Raw genomic sequence first — 23693 nt, forward strand, 5'->3', positions numbered from 1 at the left:
TCTCCTAAGTGCTCATCAAGACGAGTGAGATGACCAAAACATCGTGTGCCTATATTGCAACAAACCTGAGTTCCACTAAATACTGCCAGGGTTCAGCTACAGCTCTATTTTGGGTATCTCCCAAGTGCTCAAAAAAAACTATTCGGAGGACCAAAACAGCGTTTGCCTATGTTGCACCAAACCTGAGTTCCAATAGGTACTGCCAGGGTTCAGCATCTGGGGTACTGCTCTCCCAAGTGCTCATTCTGACGAGTCGGATGTCCAAAACAGCGTGTATCTATGTTGCACCAAACCTGAGTTCTACTAGGTACAGCCAGGGTTTAGCATCAGCTCATCAGCTCTATCTTGGGTACTGCTCTCCCAAATGCCCATCAAGACGTGTCGAATGACTAAAACAGCATGTGCCTATGTTGCACCAAACCTGAGTTCCACTAGGTACAGCCAGGGTTCAGCATCAGCTCAATCTTGGGTACTACTCTCCTAAGTGCTCATCAAGACGAGTCGGATGACCAAAACAACGTGTGCATATGTTGTATTAAACCCGAGCTCCACTAGGTACTGCCAGGGTTCAGCATCAGCTCTATCTTGGGTACTGCTCTACCAAGTGATCATCATGACGAGTCGGATGTCCAACCCAGTGTGTGTCTATGTTGCACCAAACCTGAGTTCCGCTAGGTACAGCCAGGGTTCAGCATCAGCTCAGCTCTACCGTACTGCTCTCCCAAGTGCTCATCAAGACGTGTCGAATTACTAAAACAGCGTGTGCCTATGTTGCACCAAACCTGAGTTCCACTAGGTACTGTCAGGGTTCTGGGTCATTTTGTTGAACAGCACGCCGACGTTGCAATTGGCGTGCAGTCGGCGTGCAGTTTCCATACAAGTTATCTATATGCTTAGTTATGCTTATCTTTATTTATAATTATGGCAGTTCCTAGCAATAGTAACACTAAAATTGTTTCTCGAACTGAAAATACCCGATTTAAATTTGCTAACACAACATAACTGATCAGTTCATCGGCGTCACAGGACAGAACATACGAGTAATTTGACCTCCGCAGTGAATATGTCGTAGTCAGATCGTATAATCCGCCGTATTACATTACGGCTAGCCGTTTTACAAAACAGGGGCGTTTTGAAATACGGCGGTTCGACGATTAGCCGGATTGTCATTGCGATACGTTCTTCAATAAGGCGGCCTACGTTTAGCCGCATCGTATCTACTATTTAGATTGTAGAGTGACCAGTTCTTTCGGTCGCCTACGTAACCGGAGTTTGACAATGATTGCAATTTAATTTATTTTTACCATGGTACCACCGCACTACATGTATTTCTTTTCCAAAACATTTCCTTCACAACTTAAATAGACGGAGCCCCGCAAGCGGGGCTCCTATTTCTGGGCGGTTTGCCCTTCGGGCTTCTCTACCTAACGAACCTAACCTACTTACCTACCTACGCTTTTTTCCCCAAAGTGTAATGTTTTCATGGACGTCTCACTAAATCAATAGGTAGGTAGGTTAGGTTCGTTAGGTAGCTTTAGATGCCCGAAGGGCAAACCGCTCAGAAATAGGGGCCCCGCGAAGCGGGGCTCCGTCTAGTTAAGTTGCGAAGAAAATGTTTCTTGAAAAGAAACAGTCTGACGAACTCCAGATTTGATGGACACCCCAGCGTTTTTCATAGTTTGTTGTTGTTATGTCAGGCAGCGCCTAGAGTGTTAAAAATGGGAACTAAAAACTGTCAAAGCGGCGGCTAATGACTCGCTGTATTACATTACGGCTAGCCGTGTTGAAGAACGTATGGCGCCGAATACATTCCGGCGGATTTTCATTCAGCCGTATTCAATCCGGCTAATCGTCGAACCGCCGCATTTCAAAACGCCCCTGATTTGTAAAACGGCTAGCCGTAATGTAATACGGCGGATTATACGATCCGACTGCGACAAATATACAGCAAGATTGAATGTTCCAATATTCAGAGAAACTTAATTGCTAAATTGGGAATCAAACCGAGCGAAGCGAGATGGGTCAGAATCTAAAATTTTAACCCTTTTTAGGGTTCCGTAGCCAAATGGCAAAAAACGGAACCCTTATAGATTCGTCATGTCTGTCTGTCTGTCTGTCTGTCCGTCTGTCTGTCCGTCCGTATGTCACAGCCACTTTTCTCCGAAACTATACGAACTATACTGTTGAAACTTGGTAAGTAGATGTATTCTGTGAACCGCATTAAGATTTTCACACAAAAATAGAAAAAAAAACAATACATTTTTGGGGTTCCCCATACTTCGAACTGAAACTCAAAAATTTTTTTTTTCATCAAACCCATACGTGTGGGGTATCTATATAGGTCTTCAAAAATGATATTGAGGTTTCTAATATCATTTTTTTCTAAACTGAATAGTTTGCGCGAGAGACACTTCCAAAGTGGTAAAATGTGTGCCCCCCCCCCCTGTAACTTCTAAAATAAGAGAATGATAAAACTAAAAAAAATATATGATGTACATTACCATGTAAACTTCCACCGAAAATTGGTTTGAACGAGATCTAGTAAGTAGTTTTTTTTTAATACGTCATAAATCGCCTAAATACGGAACCCTTCATGGGCGAGTCCGACTCGCACTTGGCCGCTTTTTTGTATTTATCGTTGTTAGCACATAGTACATTAGCACGAATTTTAATTCATAATATTTCTAATAGATGGCGCTAGTAGTAATACAAAGTGTTATTCCTTTATTTTATATTTTTAGGTTTATAAAATGATATTTTTATGTTTGATAACACATCTAGACATGAATTTAAATTACTATGTTAAATTTCAAACCTATAAGTGCGATAGTTTTTCAGTAAAGTGTACCACAAGAATGCATAGTTTGTCGAATAGTAATAGGGCTCGCTTCGCTCGCCCTAATTACTAAGTATACCTACCATTTTTATCTCTTCATATACACTTATACATACAGTGCTCTACAAATAATAAATTAATAATATTGATGTATTCATAAATGTACAATTTAGATTCTACGACTAACTAATCTATTTCAGGGTAAATATAGAAATTATTGCACTCATAGCTATTTTTAACCCTATTTTATCTAAACACTAATCAATGTGTAAACAGGCCCAATTTGAAGGCCAGCCACACTTACCCGTATTGTCCGTATTGACCTTATAGTATACCCATATATTTGATGTTTTGTAAACGTAATACATAATAAGTTTTTCACCACTATAGTTGGTAAAGGCTCTCTTGATTGTTCAAAAACTTTTGCATTTTATTCACATGTGAGGCAAAGTAATCAAATGCAAATTTTGAGTTGTTTTCTTATGTTTGCTGGTAGAATTGACTTTTAAATTTTAAATGTTTTTTTTACTACGTGTATTTGTTTAATCTAAAATCATTAAATAATAACATTCATTTAGAATCGATTTGCTTTGATATTTTACAGTTACTATTTTCCTCGCGTCGGTGTGGTGCATTTTTTTTTGTTTCACACGGTAACAAAGTTTGATTAACCCTTGTGCCTTGAAACCCTCGCAACGCTCAAGATTCCACTTTTCAAACCACATGCTAAGCTTGTTTTTATTTCGGTTCAATTTTGGATCATTTGTTTCTTCGGATATTAATGTAAATAGTACGAGGGGTTAAACAACAACGTGGCACCAAATAGTGTAAAACAAATAACTATACAAGTTTTGCATTTGTTTTACTAAGCGGCGAGTTAGATAGAGGTATAATATATGAGGGTAAAGCAGAATAGGTAGGATTAATTATTTGTATGGTACAACATGATACATGATCAACAACATTCACGACGTTGAAATTTGCAAATAAATCAGTCGACTCAACATAACAGTAGCCAGCATGTTTCATGTTATTGTTCCAAATCCCCAGGTACATTCTACTTACTAGTAATGGACATATGTAGTTCTCTCGATATCAAGATAATATTTTAAATATGCATATGTATATACATACAGAGTATACACTGAGGTAAACTAATGGAAATTAGATTGTACGTTACCGAAACAATTCCACAGCATCTTACGTTAACAAGACAGTCGAATAATTACGACATTTACCTAACAAATGTCTCAGACATTACGACAGCCACCAATCTCTACTGCTACGGCTGGAAAAGACACACCCTATCTTTCAGACCCGACGAGAAAACCAAAAGGGTTTCACCTACCTCGTAAGATCTGGTGCCGTCTAAATAGGATGAGAACAGGTCACGGCCGCTGTAATTATTTCCAATATAAGTGGGGTTGGAAGGAATCTCCCCTCTGCGAGTGCGGCGAAGAAGAACAAACCACTGAGCACATATTACGGCGCTGCCCTCTTCACTCCTATCCTGGCCCAGCTGAGGATCTGGATGCCCTGACACCCGACGTAGTTGCCTGGCTTAGCAACCTCAAAGCTGTACTCTGATTGCCTAATCATGCATGCCATACGATTAAATTAAAAAACAGCCACCAATGCAAGGATCTCTGCGTATCACGTGTAAGCGCCCAACTGCTTGTCCTGGATTGCGACATAAAATATTACTATTGGCAGCCGAGACCTCAGAAGGCCTGAATACATTTAATAAATTTATGTATCCTATAGAATAAATAAGAACAGTGTCTATCTTCACATGCACAACAGATATATTGGAGTGGACAAAATAATAAATACGACTATAAAAACAAGGTGGTAGACTGAAGTTCAGTTGCTTTTAGACACTGCACGTGTACCTAAATTACCTACAAGTGATGGTGATAGCGACTGTGTTTAGATATATAGTATCGTTACATCAACCAGTAGAAATGTATGCTTGTGTACCTATACAGGGTGCCATTTGAGTCGTGATCAGTTATATGTTTTTCTATCTCCATAAACAACGAGCAATTTAATGCCCCTACTCTTACTAAAATCAGACAAGATTTTTTTTTTGTTTATTTTTTGTCATTTATTTTACTTTTACAAGTACCAATGTGGTATTTAAACAGCTTTGTAAGATGTTTAAAATGAAAAATTAAGTAAATTTTATTTCTAACTGGGACAAATGACAAAATTGATATCAATGACAGTTCCGATTCAAAGAGGCGATTCAATTTACTAATTGAAATATCTTAATAAGCCATTGTAATATCCTAAATCCACTCATAAAAGAAAAATAAATGACAAAAAATAAACAAAAAATAAAAAAAAATCTTGTCTGATTTTAGTAAGAGTAGGGGCATTAAATAGCTCGTTGTTTATGGAGTTAGAAAACATATTACTGATCACGACTCAGATGGCACCCTGTATATTTAACGGAACTAAAGTCAAGTATAAATATGTTGAAAAAAAATTAAAGCTTCAGGCAAACGGGAACTCGAAATTAGAAATCACTTATGTTTTGTTTTGTTTTAGCTACATTATCAGGATTTCAGACATAACATTGTGATACTTTTTCAAATTTGTCGCCTTCTACTGAGAAAGCAGGCTTGCCAGAGTATATATATGAATCCACACTTAATAATTAAGTCGGTGGTCAAGAGACTAAAATCAATTGCACGATTTTGGCGAATTGAGAGTTTACAGTTCGGGGGAACTACTAAATGATTCTGATGATGATGCTTTTCTCAAAGGATCATCCGACATCGGATATCGGATTATAAAATGAACATCCACATGAACTATTTGAAGTATGTGACCTACTTAAAGTTTAATAAGAGTCGGTAGGTAATTATTAAGTAGTAAATACATATATGAAGGAAAAACGAGGCGTGTTTATTAATTATTCGTCCATATTCATCAGACATGCATGCAGATATTGCTGATTATTCCTTTTTCAATCTAACTAACGGAGTAAATAAGTAGGTATTAATAAAGATAAAAAGTACCACTTAGATAACTACTCCATTGCACTGGTATTATACCTATTTACCAGTGACCAGTGCAATATATGTAAATGATAGACAGCTTCCACTAAATGTGCTGTTCTTACAATCATTTTAACATAGGTATACCTACTTCTGTTAAAATATCGTATTTCCATTTCACAATAAAGAGTAAAAATGATCAGCAATTATATGTTATGAACGTCTAATAGTTAATATGTTAAAAAATGGATTAACCCGGTCAACGTCGATCAATGACAAAATTACATGATGCTGGAGGTCATGTGGCCGACACGCGATTGCAGTGCCTTACCGGACTAAAAGAACCTAACTTCTTAGGATATATAAATTACACAGACATCTTGTTTAACTAGCGAGGCAGAGTTGTTAAAGACCTTCCGCACTAATGTCAGATATTATGTAAATAATTGAGCACCACAGCATTGACGGAATGTGTTTACTGACCTGGTCTTCGACTATATTAGATTTGCAAAGGTTGTTAACAGAAGAATTATCCACCTATTTCTCAAAATAAAATACATCACAGGGTCTACAGTATGGGGTTCTTCAAAAAAGGAGTGTACAGGTTTTTAAAAAGGTCGGCAACGCGCATGTAACACCTCTGGAGTTGCAGGCGTCCATAGGCTACGGTGACTGCTTACCATCAGGCGGCCCGTATGCTTGTTTTCCACCGATGTGGTATAAAAAATATTTTATAGTATTTAATGTTGATAGGTTTCTAAATCAGTCTACTTTGATGATTACTACATTTTACTTTCTTTAGATTTAATTGAAAGATAATTATTGGTAATTAGATCATATTAGTTACAGAGTGATTGAAGGACTTAAAAGGAGTCACTTTATACAAACAAATGCAAAATAATAAAAAAATATTAATTTTATGTTTAGGTACCTAAACACCATTGACATTATTGCATAATAGCTATGTAAAATAGTAGTATGCGGTAAGAAGTGACATACCTACTAAACACGCTAAGTGGAATTGTCACCTACATACTGAAGGCTAAGGCAAGTACATTGTCCCGCTCCCACGGGCAATGAAGCCCGACGATCTTCTGTATTTCTATATGGAGTGTTAAAAAGGTAAAAACAATGTGGTGGCAATGTAAAGTGGATCGCTCGGCACAGGATAAGACGCCCTAATCAATCAAGACCACGTAGCTTTATGACGGGATTAGGCTCAGAAGTGAACTGCGGTAAGCTGATCGTGATATTGGATAAGTGAACACCAAAAAATAGGATAAAGGCTACCTTCGTTTATTCAATCAACAAGGCAGGTAACGCGACACGAGACACTACAACAACTTCGTAAACAGTTATTTAAAATCTATAGGTGCCTAACCTACGTACTTTGCAATTTGAATTATTGCAATTTTTTTATCTTTAACACCTTTTAAATTAAAATACAAGCGAAACATTTCAAACGCGACTAATAGGTATGTTTATTCTAACCTACTTAGTTTTAAGTGAATATTTAAATAAAACTAAACAGTAATATCAATTCGCTACTAACTCAGTGGGTTTACCTAAAACAAAATGTCACACGGCTTTGGTCTCCGCGATATAAATTCTCACAAATAAGTACAGAGTTATAATCTCTTACATCAGGCGCTAAATGTTTTATTTGCATATAAATAAAGGTTAACGATATTGTAGGAACTGTTATTTGAAACACTTCCATTCTGCCTTGGAGACAAAGCAGCCTTAATGGTAGGTTGCGCCCAGTTCCGTCGCCATGCAACTAACGTCTGCATTAGGCCACTCCTACATATTTAGAAAATCATTTGAACTGTTACACGGTTATAAAGTAGTTTCGATCTATTATAAAATTGCTCTAATGTAGGTACAGAAAGTGATAGAAGGTCGAACATACGCCTATACTATTGTTATGTTATAATTGTGCTCAATGACAAAATGATAGATTTGAATATCGTAATCAATCACATCAGTACCTAAAGAGATGACGTTTTATTGAAATTAATGATTCTAAATAGCGAAATCGCCTTAGAATATTTATGTTATTGCTTCGCAAAACAATATAAACAGGCCGATTTTTATTTTGATGTCGTTTTTTTCGTCAGACTTCGATAAAATTTGGTGAATAGGTAGCTACCCCCTACAATTTACCAAGACATAAGAATAAATGGTTATACGTAATCATCAATAAAATACATCAACTTAAAACCGAAACTGGTTATAATTATGCAGTTAAGCGCCCACTTATAATATAAATAAATCGTAACCCGAGACATATTGTGGTTTGTTGTTGTTTTGTAAATGGAAAAGCCATTTCGTCATGAAGTGTTCCGCATTCTGCCAGCTCCGGGCAATACTTGTAGGTAGCGGATTTCATGTACCCGGATTCGAATTTATGTGTAATATTGTTTTAACCAAAGTCCCATAATTGGTTTTGAACTGTGGTTGGTAACCTTCACGACTGTATAATTTAATTACACACTTTAAATAGGCAAATTAAAAGCTTCTGTATTAATTCATTTGCTGGGACCATTAAATCTAAAACTTTGGAGTCAAATTAAAATAATTAAGCATTAATATCTGTAATATTAAATTCTAAACAGAAACGTATACAAGAATTGCAACTGAACAAAAAAGTATTTTAGTAGATAGAGCCGAAAAGATCATTGTATTAACGATAGTAAAGCTAACCTAACTGAAATAATTGCATAATGACACATTGGATTGGCAGCATGCACAACAAGCAAGGCACGGTAATTATAAATTTTGCTTGGACTGCTATCACGTGATTGAAAATTCTAACGTGACCTCGTCACATTTCACATAAATACGTCTGAATGTTTTGTTTATAACTAAAATCATGGACAAATTTAGAGGAACAATTTTTTTTTAATAATTTAAGTTTTCATGTATAGTCTTTATAATTATTAATAATTAAATCTCAAAACCAATACAAAAATGTACCTACTTATACAAAAAAAAATTGTTGTACTAGATTTTCAAATAAAATAATATTAAATTTGGCATGGGGGTCTAAGGCCTTTCTGACCTTCCTCACACCCAAAAATGGCTAGTTGTCAATTGCGACGCTTCCAAATGCTTTGATACTTTTGCCCCATGTGGAAAAAGAATAATTAAAATACATAATAATATAATCAATCCATCCTACTTCATATATACAAGGCTACTGTTAATAAGCTGACGTGACCTCACATATCACATGATTATTTTGATATGTCGACGACATAAGGAACAGAGCGTCACAGCCTCCACATGCCGCCGAGGAGCCCGTAAGGCACACATGAGACGATAAATTGTCTCGTAACAGCAGTCGGAAGGCGGAAGCGGACCGGTCCGGCACGCGTCGCGTCGCCGGCGCAAGTCATGTGTGAGTGTGTGAGTGTGCGCAGCCTCGCCTCGGCTGACGGCTGACTCTAGGGCTATACAAGATGCTTCGATAATTTTTTGTTGTTAAATGATGAGATTTTCTATAGTCACATTTGAAGGATTCCAAAAAAATAAACAAATTGATTACGTGTCTGCAACGAATTCGAAGTTAGATGCGTCTATTGAGAGTTAAGAAAATGTTATTTATAAAATACAAAAGTATGTATTATTTAACCCCTTACCGCATGAATTATTAAAGGTTTGAATAAAAAAATAATTTTCTGCAAAATATAACTTTATTGGATATATATAACACTTTCACATAGTTTTTGATTTTTTTTATTCATTAATAAAGAAACTACAAGGCAACGCCATATATGGCTTCATATGCATTATAGTGAATTCACTGGTTAATCATATTTGGCTTCGTATGTAGCCAGGTTTAATCGTATCGTGTTAACTATATTTTGTGAAAATCGGTAAAACAGTTACGTTTATCGTTAAAACATAAATATACCAAGCATTTCTCGCACTTTGTGAAAGAACGGTACTTCCCACAATGTTTACACAACAGGCGGGTGTTTTTCGTCCAAATAGGAAAATGGTCAATATTATCGCATCTAACAGCATTGAGGGGTAGATCTTGAGATCTCATTGGAGTCTTGCGAAACTTTTTGGTCGAAACAGGAGACGCGGGTAGGCTGGAGGGAGTACCTGGACGACTTGATGTCGGTGTTACGTTAATGCTAGCTGGTCTGCCTCTTTTTCTTGCACTAGGTTGACCTACTTTCAGAAAATGCTCTGCAACAGCAAGTTTGAAATCAAACAATGCCATATACTGATCTTCATTGATTCGACGCCATAACAACCACGCATTAACCATACACATATCGACCATATGAAAAAAAATCCGTTTGTACCATTGACGAGATCGTAGATGAATTCGGTAATATCCAAGCATTGAATCTAATAGGTCGACACCTCCCATGTGTTGGTTGTAAACATCAACTGCTTGAGGAGAAGTTATGTCTTGGTATTCCTTTTTCTTTCGAACATAACGTTCTTTTTTTGTTGTCGGTTCGCTTCCCACGTACGCCGATAGCATATTCACTGTCTTATTGTCAAACCATGAAACTAAGCTTAACTTCACATCATCCACGATTGCCGTCTTTTCCTCCATGCTTCCACGTCCTCGTTTTTTCATCTCCTTTTCAGGAGGCATATTTGAGTTTGGCACACGGTTAAGCCGTACAGTACCCAAAGGCAACAATCCATTTTTAAATAGATATACTTGAAGTTTTGGACTGTTAAACCAATTGTCAAAACATACCTTATAATTGAGATGTCGAGGAACCGTAGAGGTAAGTCGAGTAACCACATTTGAACTGACGCCAAGGTCAGGTGCATCAGCAGGGTATGAATTACTTTGGACACCAGCAAAGATATCAAAGTCATAACTGAAACCTGATACTCCGCTTAAAACTTGGTTCTTGTATCCCCACTTATGTGGTTTCGCTGGATTGTATTGCTTTAACTCATGGCGACACTTTGTAGGGATAATTTGCTCATCTACTGCTAAAAACTCTTCCTTAGGGACCAATAACAAACGTTTTAAAAAGCTTATCATGACCATCTGCTCCTAGACGGATGTAGTCGCAATTATTGTTAAAGTGTAAGAACCTTTTGATAGCTTCAAATCTGTTACATGTCATGGCCTCGTAAACCTGGGCTTGGCCAACATATTTTGCCCAGTACATTCTGGTTGCAGGTAACTTTACACACGACATAAATATGATTATGCCTATGAACTTTTTAAATTCAGCATTTGTTATGTTCGCTGGCTTGTTAATATCATCTTGAAGAGCTTTTAAATTCGATTGGTTAACAATTAAGTCAATTAGATCATCTGTAAACAAAAACTTGAAAATTTCGGCTGGTGTTTCCAATTCTGCTATTATTGCTGGTAACTCAGTGCTACCTTTAAATTCAAACTTTTTTTCCTCATACGGTTCCATTTTTTCATTTTTCCAGACAATTTGTTCTTTTTTGGACTTGCCTTGCTTAACTTTAGATGTAGATGAGGTCTGAAAGTTTTTTAAAGGGATATCATCTTCATCAGAAAAATCTGAATCTGAATCCGGTATAATTACGTGTCTTTTTTTTTTCGTTCGCATAGATATCGGTTCATAATCATTATCCGATTCAGAGGCAATGTCATCGTCACTTACGTCACCATCGCCAGGTATAATATTTACATATTTAGATGTTCTATAAAACCGCGAAGGATCCATATCTGAAAACATAAATTACACCTTAATGCATAGGAAGCCAAATATGACAGGACATGTTGCATGACTCGAATGCATACGAAGCCAAATTTGGCCTTTACAAGAACAAGGTCAAAACTATTACAAAAACAACGTATATCGCAAAATCCATATATCACCTGTATTAATGGATGTTTAAACTATGTATTTATATTTTTTTGGTGTCATTACTTACCTTTGTATCCTTGTTATTTAGCTGGAAAGTTTATCTATTTACTCCGCACTGCACTGAACGAGCATCTGTCACTTACCCACATCATTATTGCAATAAATTGACTACCCACCGAAATAAAAAAAACACGTTCCGATTCACGAAAACTAGCTTTTTAAAAATGGTATTGTAGTTTCGATATATAATTAAATTTAATATCTTAAAAAAAATATCTAACTTTGGTAAACAAATATGGCTTGGTATGCGGCAAGGGGTTAAATAACAATTACTTTATATATATATATAAGTTATAGAAGCATTAAAAGGTCCACCTTAAGTAAGATTTGTTATACCTACGTATTATGCGTAAGCGTCGTCCTAGACAGCGCCCATTCATGGTGGAGGTGCAGACGCAACGCCTTTTTATGTCACCCGCCCGCCCGGTTTTCCGTTATGTAATATAATCTATTCAAGCTTTAAACGAAAATTATGAATTTCAAGTATTTTTTGTTTCACTGTATTTTTGTCAGGGGTCGTAGGTAGCCAAAATGATAATCGTTTATCGACAAACGTCAACTGAAAAGTAAAGGTGACGTTCGGATAACATTACTGCCGTGATTACGACGTTCATTCTGTCATTCACCAGACAGTCGCAACAGTAATGCAGCTGCAGTACATTTTAAATGTCACGTTCGGATGTCAAATGACAGATGAAAACGAAAAGTCGCGTGATCGTATTATTTACGTTTCGATTGGCGTTTTCCAAAAATAAACAATAGTATAGTTCCCCAAGTAAAGATATTTAAAAGTACTAATTATTAAAAGAACGCACGGTTGGTTGGTTGTTAGTAGACTAGAGTTATTTAATCGATCGTAAATCGAAGAGGACACGTATTTACTACGTTAGCACCGTACACTTGGCCGCAATATTTATAGGCCCTTAAATGTGTAACTACTAATAAACTAATATAATTTATTTTAACATTTGTTTCTTAATTGAATACAATAAGGCATTAATTAAAGTTCGCGCGTAAAACTTTATACAAGGCTGTATGTAAGCAACAGATCTATAGCTGCATTAAGTAGGTAGTATATTATTCATCCATTTTACGAAACTCTGTTACAAAGTAATCTAAATTACAAAGTCATTCGTCCTCTATTTTACTAAGATACTCTACGCAAATTAAAATTAATGAAATGCTGTTGACCTTAAGCGTGCACGTAATTTTTTTTAGACCTTTTGACAAATTCTCAAGTGATTTTCATCTTTACACCAATAAAACAGGTTACTTTATGAATTTCTATAGTAAGCGACCCTTTTTCTTTACTATTGAGTGTAGTTCAATTCAATTCAATTCAATCATTTATTTCAGACATAAGTACAAGTACAAGCCCATATCATTTGTTAGTAATACAATATAAATTAATCTTAATATGCTAATGTTAGTAAGTACACATTAAATTAGAAATAATAATAATCATTACACAAAAATATCTTATTTAATATAGCAAAGACTGCCACATTCCAAACACTACCGCTGTACGTGCATCAGCATCCAGTGGTGTTGGAACGGGCAGTCTAGCCTCTCGGCCACCACACGTAGCAAACTGTTGGAGCTCCCGCGCAGCCGCCGCATCAGTGAGGCAGTACGCTTACGCATTATAGTAGTGTTAAAGAGCCGGCCACAGTAGCAATGACTCTACAATTATTTCGTGCGCTTCATCGTAATCTCGATATTACGTGATTTTATATAGAAAATGTGATATCAGACACAAGGCCAGCAATAATTATGTAAATGCACAATGACAAGGTCTGAATCGACATTAAAGCGATATAACAAGTGCACATTTAGATTCACCTTGACTCGTATACTGCTTGTTAAAAAGAGGAAGTGAGGATATGTCACAATGCTTCTATTCACAATTATGTCGGCGTAGCTGTGAGGTCGCCATTGATGGCGCCGCGCTGTGAACCTGGTTACTACTTACTAATATTTAGAGTTCTTAAAAGACAGAACATACACATAGAAAACTACGATAAGGTTTACAAGTCTGACTCCTACATCTGTTACACAACGTCACACAAACTTATTTTGTCCTGCGTCCTTTTAATTATTTTTAAACAAATCAAACACCTAAAATTTGTAATGGTGTCTAGGTATATTTTATTGTTACAAATCTACCTTTTTATTTGGATTAGCTTGTTATAAATCTACTTTTTTATTTGGATAAACTTGTGTGATTTCCTTATAAAAAATATACATTCGTTATAATATACATACGTATGTATGTCTAACCTTAACATGACTTAGATACTCGCGACAACAATAACGACAACTTAACATTGACAAGACTTCATATGACTTAATAAGTGAATTCATCATTAAATAGAGAAAATTATATTTAATTTCATGAAAATCAAAAAAACCACCTTTCTACCAGAGATTTTTTTTTGACAAAGACTTCATATTAACAATGATATACACAACAGTGCTCCTCACCCTTTTGTCTAAGCCTTCTTTTAATTGTTGCAAAAGAAATCAATCATTAAACAAATTAAATTTATTTGTGTGTGACACACAAAGAAATAAATCTTGCATACATACATTATTACGTATTGTGTAAGTACATATTATGTATACAGAAGCTTTTTGATGGTCGCTTTTCGCCGCGTAAATGCGAAATATTTGAGCACTTAGGCTGGCTTACACAACTGTCCGTCTACAGCCGCACCATTAAAGTCCTATTATTTAGCTCAAAATAATATAGATTGTAAGGACGTAGGTAACTTTCGACGGCGCATATAACATTTTGGTTCTAAGACGTTTAAGGTAGATACGAAATTGCCACGTGTCGATATTTGAGTGTTTAACTCTTGCTAGTCGGTTACTATCTTACATTAGGAAAACGACCTATTGTTTTAACTCGACGTTGTAAATTTGAAATCTTTAAGTAGGTTCCTACTCTAAACCTAGCATATTTCATCTACAGGGCTTTCGCTAAAACCATATCGTTTAAAAGCATACTCTTTTTGGACCATATTAGCATAGTAGAAATTTAAAAAAATAGTTCGTGCAACAGTTTTGGCAATTCGATTTTATTTACATCTCAAATATTGTTAACACTGTTCATATATTTCATGTCACGGAACACGACTTTTGCTCGGATTCGACGTCAGATCCGTTGGCCGTATCCGGCGGCCGTATGGATGTAATAAGCCCTTAAGTGTTACAGTAGACTGTAACAGGCTAGTATTAGCTATTAAATATTTAAGGACCAAGTTCTATAACACAGTAATCTCTTTGCATACTTTGCAGATGAATATATTTCGTGATTGTTTAGAAAAGTTAGAACTAAAATCACGACAACCATTAATAATATAAAATCTTGCAATAACTGAAATCATTATTAAATTGTACAACGGGACTTAATCGCGTACAACTGTACAATTTAATAATGTGTAAAAATCGTGAAAGTTTAAATAACTGAAATCATGTTCTGTGGAAACTTTTAAATCCTAAAAACTCTAACTAAATCGTTAAAAAAAATCTTATTGCTTTTTGCCACTTGTTGTTAAAACAAACTAACTGCTCGCTCATTAAAGGCGCGGAACTAAGTAAAAAAGTCTAAAAAAAAATAGTAAAGATTATCATTACAAAATGGGTCATTCACCGTACAGCGTGCGGTCCCGAAGGTCGCTTTTTGCGTATCGCGGTCACGAGTCCGTCGGCTGATCATCTCGGTAATGTGCGAAACAACACAAAACTGTTTGCAATTAACGTGAGAAATGCCTTCGTGATTGTTTGATAACGTTACGCCCTTGGCCGTAATAAATCAATCAAAGATTTTGCACAGCAGTAATACCATGAGATTGGGCAGATATTGGTATTGCTAATACCAATACCACAATAACGCGTGCCACTAGATCACTTAATTTTCTTGTCCTATTTAAAAGACTCCAAAGTTTATAAGATTGAAGGTTCTCGTTTTGGTTGATTTTTATTTACCTATTTGTTAGGTCCTTACATATCTTAGAACTCGCTCACTTATACCGGTTTGGAATAGCAATTTTAATGACGTTTTTTTTGTGTTCAGAGGTATTTCTATCGAATTAATTTTTGTTATTAACTTTACTGGCTTGGCTTTGCAATGTAAAACTGAGCACTTATAGAGTTAATATACCTATTATTTGTAATAATTACACAAACATTTTGGCCTTGAATTAACTAAGTAGGTACATATATCTCAAAATACCTTTACATTCCCAAATTTGAAAGCTAAGATGTCGGACTTCGTGGCCCTAAATTGGTATTTGATCGCGTTAAATTCCCCATTATTATTTACTAACCAAAAAAACAAAAGCAAATATTGTTAATATGGACATCAAGCGTAATAACAAACAATGAATTGCAATCGCCACCTCATTAAAAATAGTAATTCACACGTCTCGTTACACGGTCGAAGTACTATACTAATCAAGTCAAGTTTAATTAATTGTGAGATGAACGTAGCTTGCTCAACAAGGAAGCATGTGTTAGTGATATAACATCCAGTGACGCTGTAACAAACTCTAAGACATTGGTTATTGGAAATCGCGAACTGTTATTTCGAACCATTAAATTCTCTTACTAAAGCTATTAATAATGATACAAATTATCCGCAAATAGGTTGGTCGTTTATCGGTTTCAATTCATAACATCATCGCGTTTATAATTACTAATGTCATACTTTCTCAAATATACTATTGTACTACTATTGGTATAGTACTTAATACTACACTTCCATGTCTTCCATAAGTATGTACATTATGTACCTACTTATTTTGAATTTATTTATGTATGATCTTGATCTATAAGCTCCAATTAAATTTATTATGTTTGTAGATGGTGTTAACGCAGTCTTAATTTATAAAACAAAATGTCTGAATTTAAAAATTTAATGATGAATAGACACATTAAGTATTTGGTCATATTTTATTTATAAAAGATGGCAGGTTGTCAGGTCAAATAGTAGACATAACTGTATGTTCTTGCTTAATCCTTGAATGTAGCCGCGTCCTAATCTACAAACGCGAATCAATAAAATTGCAGACATTAAGTTTATGATTTCAACAGATTGCAGCTTACAACCAAGTGGAAGATGAAAGTTAATGTCTGTTTACCTGATAAAGTGAAATAAATACCGGTTACATGTGATATTTAGTGAATTATGATGATTTCAAATAACTAAGAACGCGCTAATTGGCCGAATGAAAAAATTTTTTTTGATGCATTTGATTATCAAGTGGTAAAGACTTTATTCCAGTTATTCTAAGGTTCCGAAGGCAAATCGAATTACTCATTGATATAGTAGGCATAGGTAGATACACACTTGAAGTTGTAATAACATACAAAGTTATCTGTTTATTTTGTTATTGTGGCACATATTTATACCTATAAGTTCCAATTTAAAAATAGATCCATTTAAATGTATGTTAAGCGAATGAGTCTTTCTGACTTCGCTAGTCACGTCCGCATTAAGATTTGCTAAACAATTGACTTGGGTCATGTAATTGCTTCAACAGTGTACGTTTATGGGGAACTTAATGCAGCGATAAGGTGGCATTTTACACGACAAGCGAATTAAGAAATTTGTTCCATATAACCAGTTTAGGTCCTATTTTGTAAACGATACATTGTAGCTAGATCGTCCGATATACTTAATTAGGTACTTATACGGAATTTTCTTTGGAAGAACAGTACCTACAAAGGAGCATTGTAAGTTTTACATCAAGGTATCAATTAGCTTTAATTCTATGTGATTGTCTTGTGTATATTAGTAGTGAGGATGTTATCTAGTGAGATTAGTTGTTAATGCAGATGTCGCAACTTGCCCTGTAAACTGGTAGCTACTGTGGGTGAGCAATAAAGATCGCTTACTATCCTGATCGCAATCTGGTTAATGCTTTATTTTGACGCGTTGACAATCAATTAGTTTTGTTGCTCAGTACAAGACAAAATATTAATCTTAACTTTGCGTAACGTAAGCTCGCATATTTCGCAACGTACCTACTTTCGAGATTTCCATACGTTTATTAAAATGATATCGCAGTATCATCGGGCAACCCAGATCCTTGATAATTTAAAATTTATCACTGCTATTCCCACACTCTTTCAAGATAATTTGAGGGATTTCACACGTACGTCATTACAATGTAACTACACTGCATTAACCGAAATTATAAACTATTATTTTTATTGGATCAATTTACTGGTGTCTCGTAATGTTAAACGGAATATAACATCTGCAACCGCATGAATTTATAATGCGAACATATTGCACAAATGTTGTCGAAAACGCTGTTTATGAAGATCGCGTTGTAAGTATTCCAAATATTTACTATATTTAGTACATTTCGGTAATTCTGCACAATTAGCAAATTCTCTAAATGTGATTTTTATGTTTCAAATTATTAAATTTATATAATGATGTAAACTTACGATTCTGATGTAATTGGTCATGTTGTCGATGGGGACACTGTCACAACGATCAGCGCGTGAGCAGGCGTGGGGAGGCGGTGGTGGCAACGCGGGCGCACTGAGCTGGACCGTCGTCGACTGACGTACGCGGCGGCCTGCAACGGTCGGTGGTGGTAGAAGGTACCAATGCCGCACAAACATACAACAATTTTCTTAATAGATCACGTATCTATGCGCACAGAAGCAAATCACGTGGTGTCGTAACTTTTCAGCGCACGCACGCGACCTTGGCAGTGCTGGGTCGGAATTTTAATTAACGTTACAAAAGTTTATTTTAAGTACGTACTGTTTTGCGTACGGTTGGCGGAGGGCGCTGGTCGGCAGTAAGCGCTTCAGCGGCGACAACTCGTTATATAGGTTAAGCGCGGCCTCGTCGTACGGGAAGTGCCGCATGGCCCGCTAGGACCGCGCGCCCGCCCTGCCAGCCGGCATCCGCCCGCCCACGGTAGAGGTCATTCTAAGCGGGTGTTTTGTAAGGGTTTACAAACCCCCTTACAAATATTCGTATCCATATGGATAGAAAATTTCAAAAGATTGTTAGTCAAGCTTATTCTGACATGGTGAAAATATAAAAGCCGTAACACACTACCGCACCTAATCGCGACCTTGGAGTGGTTCTGGGAGCTCGTACTGGCGTGGACTTCCACACTATCGCACCGAACTATCAAAACGGTGCGATCCTATCCTACAGACTACCGTACACGTGCGCCAATATTGCCAAGTGTCTCATATTTCCGTGTTTTTCAACGAATATTTGCCATCCAGCCAGACTCCTTCAAGATTTTCTTCCTTTAAGGTTTTCCTCCTTTCCTTTAAGGTTCTTTACATACTCCGCACGAAATATGTATGGTTCTCTGGGTGGCCTAAAAGTTGACTGGCGTTAAGTCCGCTTTTTGTCACTGTACATTTTTTCCGTGCAACAAAGTTTACCTAAATAAAAATAAACAAATAAATTTTCCCATAAAGGATGACTCACGCTAGACCAGGCCGGAGCCGGGCCGAAGCTTCTGGCGCTCTATGGAAAGCACCAGGTGACCAGCAATCAGCCGCCATAGAAAATGACATGTTGGCTGCCTCGACCCGGGCGCGGCCCGGTCTAGCGTGAGTCGTCCTTAAACCTAATACAGACACATCCATTCAGCTGTGTAAAGTAAACGTTGCAGTTACACGATTTAATACCTGGGCCGGCTCATATTAATGGAACTGCCTCGAAATCGATGTAGGTACATTAAAGTAATTACACCGTGGGAAGCCGGGCTCGCTACTGGAGAAGTACCTAGGTAAGCATACGTGACTTTTCAGTATTTAAATTGAATTTTAAACTGCACTTCAGAAATCCATTTGGCGTTTTTTGAGAAAACTTGTATAATTTATTCATAAGTGACACTTTTCTGCATACAATTTTTTTAGTTTTTTGCATACTATTTTTTTAGTTAAAATAATATTTTTCACCTCAGCAGCTCGAACAAGGGTACTTTGATTCTTAAAAACAGTGAGCAAAATGCGATTTTGCTCACTGAGTGAGACAAAATGACATTCAAGTGACCTTTATAGTCAAATGGCATTTCAACATGCGGGGTCTAATAAAAGTTCGAAATACTTGGGTTCTATTATCTCTGTCCCTTTTACACTGTTAGCAAAAAGAAACAGACAAAAAAAGTTAAAACGACATTCAACGGTATATTCACGGTTTATAATAGACCCCCGAAAAACTTCAGACCGCATCGTTCCAAACCACGTACGAGTATGAATTCTTAATAATTAATTAATAAAAATAAAGTTTAAGATTTGGTAAAAACTGATAAAATACTATATTTTAGGTATTTTATTGTACAATTAAAATAATGAACTCAAAAAATACACAGATCATCACGCAAAATTAATTATTTTACTCTTAAGAATTTCTACCATAGTTGACAAATAGTACGTATCCGCAATTCGGACCGTATTTTACAAAGATTTTTTTTACAAATAAAGTTGTCGATTGAAGTGTCAGTTAATGTTTGTTATTTCTATATTATTTTACTGGAATTTATTATTACGTTTTGTTTTTGTGTTCCATTGCGGTAATTAAACTTAATTGTTTGTATATCTTAAGAAAACATGAGTGCAAGTATTAAGTGATGAAGAAGGATTACATTTTTCAAGTTGTCTAATAGGTATGTTCTCACTGCTCAGGTGAAAAATGTTGTGTACTACACGAGATCAAAGTTATTTACATCTCGTGCGCTTTTGAGTCCCTTACTACGCTCAAGATTCTAAATTAGATTCACTCGCTACGCTCGTGAATCTATTATAGAATCTTTCGCTTGCACGGGACTCAAAATAAGCACTCGGAGAAATATCAAACTTTGATCACTTGTTGTACAAATAACTATTGAACCATTATAATTTCCTCTTAGGTGACGTGAAAAGCAGTATATGTCACATGGTAGATAAAATTATTTCCACCTTGGGCATTAACACTTGAATCCCTCACTACGCTCAGGATTCTATTTTAGAATAGTACAGTCTATATGCACAATAAACGGTAAGAAAGATATCATTATTTTTCGATCGTGTCTTATCTTGGTAAAAAGTCTTCGTTAAGTTACAAGCTTTTGTGCGGCTGGCATTACTAATTACTTAGGTTACCCGTAGCATATGCTTTTTCTGCTGTTAGGTTAATCCGCCACTGCTTAGGTACTTTAAGTTGTCAAGTAAGCAAGTCGCGCGAGCGCGCGACATAGCTTATCATATCGCGGGCATAGTAGCTCCCAGTCACAGCTTAGTAGCTAAATTTAGAAAGACGTATGAATGAAATTTAGAAAGACGTAAGAAGTTCGGTAGGTACTACTAACGCCAACGCGTACCTATGCCATTCATGCAGTGAACGGAAATCTTTCATGTAGGTACCTCTCCGCCTCTCCCCTCCCGAAAAAAAGATGTGTTTAATAACATAAGGCACAAGGAATCTTTTTTGTTAATAACTTTCTGAGTCACAATTTTAATTAAATGATACTTTGTGTATCCCACCATTTCCACCAAAAACATAAATGTAAAAAAATTCCAAATTTGTTAACGCTTTCGCTACTAAAAGAGTACAGCTTATGGCGTTAAAGGAAATCGGAATGACATTGATTGTAGCATAAATCCATTATAATTCCAAAAGTTGAAGTTACATTAGTCAACTCTTCAAAAAAGTAAGACTGAGTAAACCTGTCGCTATTTAAGGCTATCACTATCGCCTATGGATATTTTTCAGCTACTTAGGTTAGGACTTTCATTTCAGGCGATGTGACAAATCGACGTTCCAAGGTGACAAGGTGAGGTTATAGAGACACGGTGAAACGATACGGTTATAGGGTAAACCAGAGGAACCGTATGAAAATGTTTTTTATTTTATTTTAAGTGTTATTTTGTCCCAGTGTTCCTTTTACCCCACCTCATCTGTTCTGTTATATAAAACTGCAACCGGTATGTACCTACCTAGTATGTACTTCCGCAATCACGTGTCGCAGCAACAGAGGTGTGTGGTGAAGGTCATTTCCCCCGGCTGGGATAGCACAATGTCGTGACTGCAGCCTTACAAATCCTCGAGCAGGTGTCAGCAGCAGAAGTTGCTAAGCGGGCGAGGTGTTCAAAATTAACTTGACACGCTCTTATTCTCTAAACAATAAAGTCGCGTCAGGATCATTTTGAACACCTGACCCGCTTAGCAACTTCTGCTGCTGACTGTACACGCGGTCTAAACGTGCTTTGAGGTTGCTAGTAGACCGAATGGACGCGGAGGATCTAAAAAATTCAAAATGTTCTATACTAAGGTACTTACTTAAAATAAGTTAAATTAACTACGCTGTTGATGCGACTGCTGTTGTTTCTATTACTTTTGACAAATAATCTTTATAATAATTATGACGACAAATACGTCTTAATTAGTATTAGGCGAAGGTACGTAATTTCGTCTAATGCTGCTTACACAGCCAACACCAAACATTATTCTCCTTGTAACAATGTTTATCTGGCTAGAGTAAGACGAAGATAAGTCTGCAACGATTTTGATAGTTTGGCGTGTGCCATCAAAATCGTTGCAGATTTATCTTGGTCTAACTCTAGAGTTGAAATCTCTCTATGCTGTATGTCAAAGATTATAAAAACAGAATTGTCTGATAATATTACTTTTGATTTTAAACTGATATTATACTAGCGGCCGAAGGGTCTTTCGTACATTACACGATAGTATGTACCTAAGTTCACCTGAGCGACCTTGGCCGCAGTTTTCTCCTTAACGAATCATTTAAGTAAATCCTGTACTGCACTGTATCATATAGATAATATTGATACATATAGTTATTTAATAGTAGTACGTTTTGGAACGTACTCGGATCACGCGAGCGACGCGTTCTACCTGACATGTTTTGTAACGTACTTACCGGATTATGGAATACTTACACGGTATTCTCAATTAATTATGATCTATTTAATAGTTTTGTAACACGATTGCGTCGTGGGATAGATTAAATAAATAAAATAAATAAATATTATGGGACAATCTTACACAAATCGACCTAGTCCCACGGTAAGCTCATAAGGCTTGTGTTGTGGGTACTAGACGACGATATATGTAATATATAGATACATATAAGTACTTAAATACATAGAAAACATCCATAACTAAGGAACAAATATTTGTGATGAACACACAAATAAATGCCCTTACCGGGATTCGAACCCGGGACCTCCAGCTTCATAGGCAGGGTCACTACCGACTAGGCTACGGAGGCCGATAAATTGATAGAATCTTACGTGTCGGAAGCCGGTGTTGCTCGAAGGATAGAATCGTAGTAACGCTTAACATTTTATAATATACCTACTTTGAATCTCATAAATCACATAAAACAACCAATATACCTACAGTGACCACGAATAATGATTAATTAACTGTGATGTAACCTACATCTGATTAACACATCGCTTTTCCGATTAACAGCGAGATTGCTTCCGAATAATCCGAATATTTATAAAAAAAAAATATTACCATTTAGTGGTTAGATATAGTGACAATTTAAATATTTGTTATAGGAATTTTATCACAAACAACTTCAATGTTAAGGTTGATTTATGCATAAAACATAATGGCGTTATTCATAAACGCGCTCTACAAGCCCCGATTAGTTATTTATATTTCGTCTTAATCTGTCATTTTGACTTATGTATTTGTAAGAAAGGGATAATACACAAATTAACTACTTAATTGGAATTTGGAGCTCGTAAAGTTTTATGAAAAAGGGATATGTGTTTTGGATAGGTTTTATGAATGTAAAATGTAAACATCAGATAGGCGAACGAGACGGGCGGATGAGACTTTTTGTGTGGGTATTGTTGCTTAATTTCCACTGTAGGATAATATATAGGATTCTATTTGTACCCTATATAAATTGTCAGTTGAAAAAAATCCTACTCAAAAAAAAAACA

The 23693-nt window shown here is 36.2% G+C and overlaps 1 protein-coding gene across 2 annotated transcripts in view; it reads right to left on the minus strand.

Annotated features, from left to right (window-relative positions):
* Positions 1-18658, minus strand: part of LOC134650069 (uncharacterized) — a 62334-nt gene extending 43676 nt beyond the window's left edge. The window contains exons 1-2 of one of the 2 annotated variants that reach the window (XM_063504906.1): positions 18526-18658; positions 18201-18334 (exon numbers count right to left, since the gene is read on the minus strand). In XM_063504906.1, the coding sequence (XP_063360976.1) occupies positions 18201-18221 (21 nt within the window). In that variant the 5' untranslated portion in view covers positions 18222-18334; positions 18526-18658. The other variant, XM_063504898.1, reaches the window with a different exon arrangement.
* Positions 18659-23693: the final 5035 nt, after the last annotated feature.

The sequence above is a fragment of the Cydia amplana genome, chromosome 1, assembly GCF_948474715.1.
Source record: "Cydia amplana chromosome 1, ilCydAmpl1.1, whole genome shotgun sequence".
NCBI lineage: Eukaryota > Metazoa > Arthropoda > Insecta > Lepidoptera > Tortricidae > Cydia > Cydia amplana.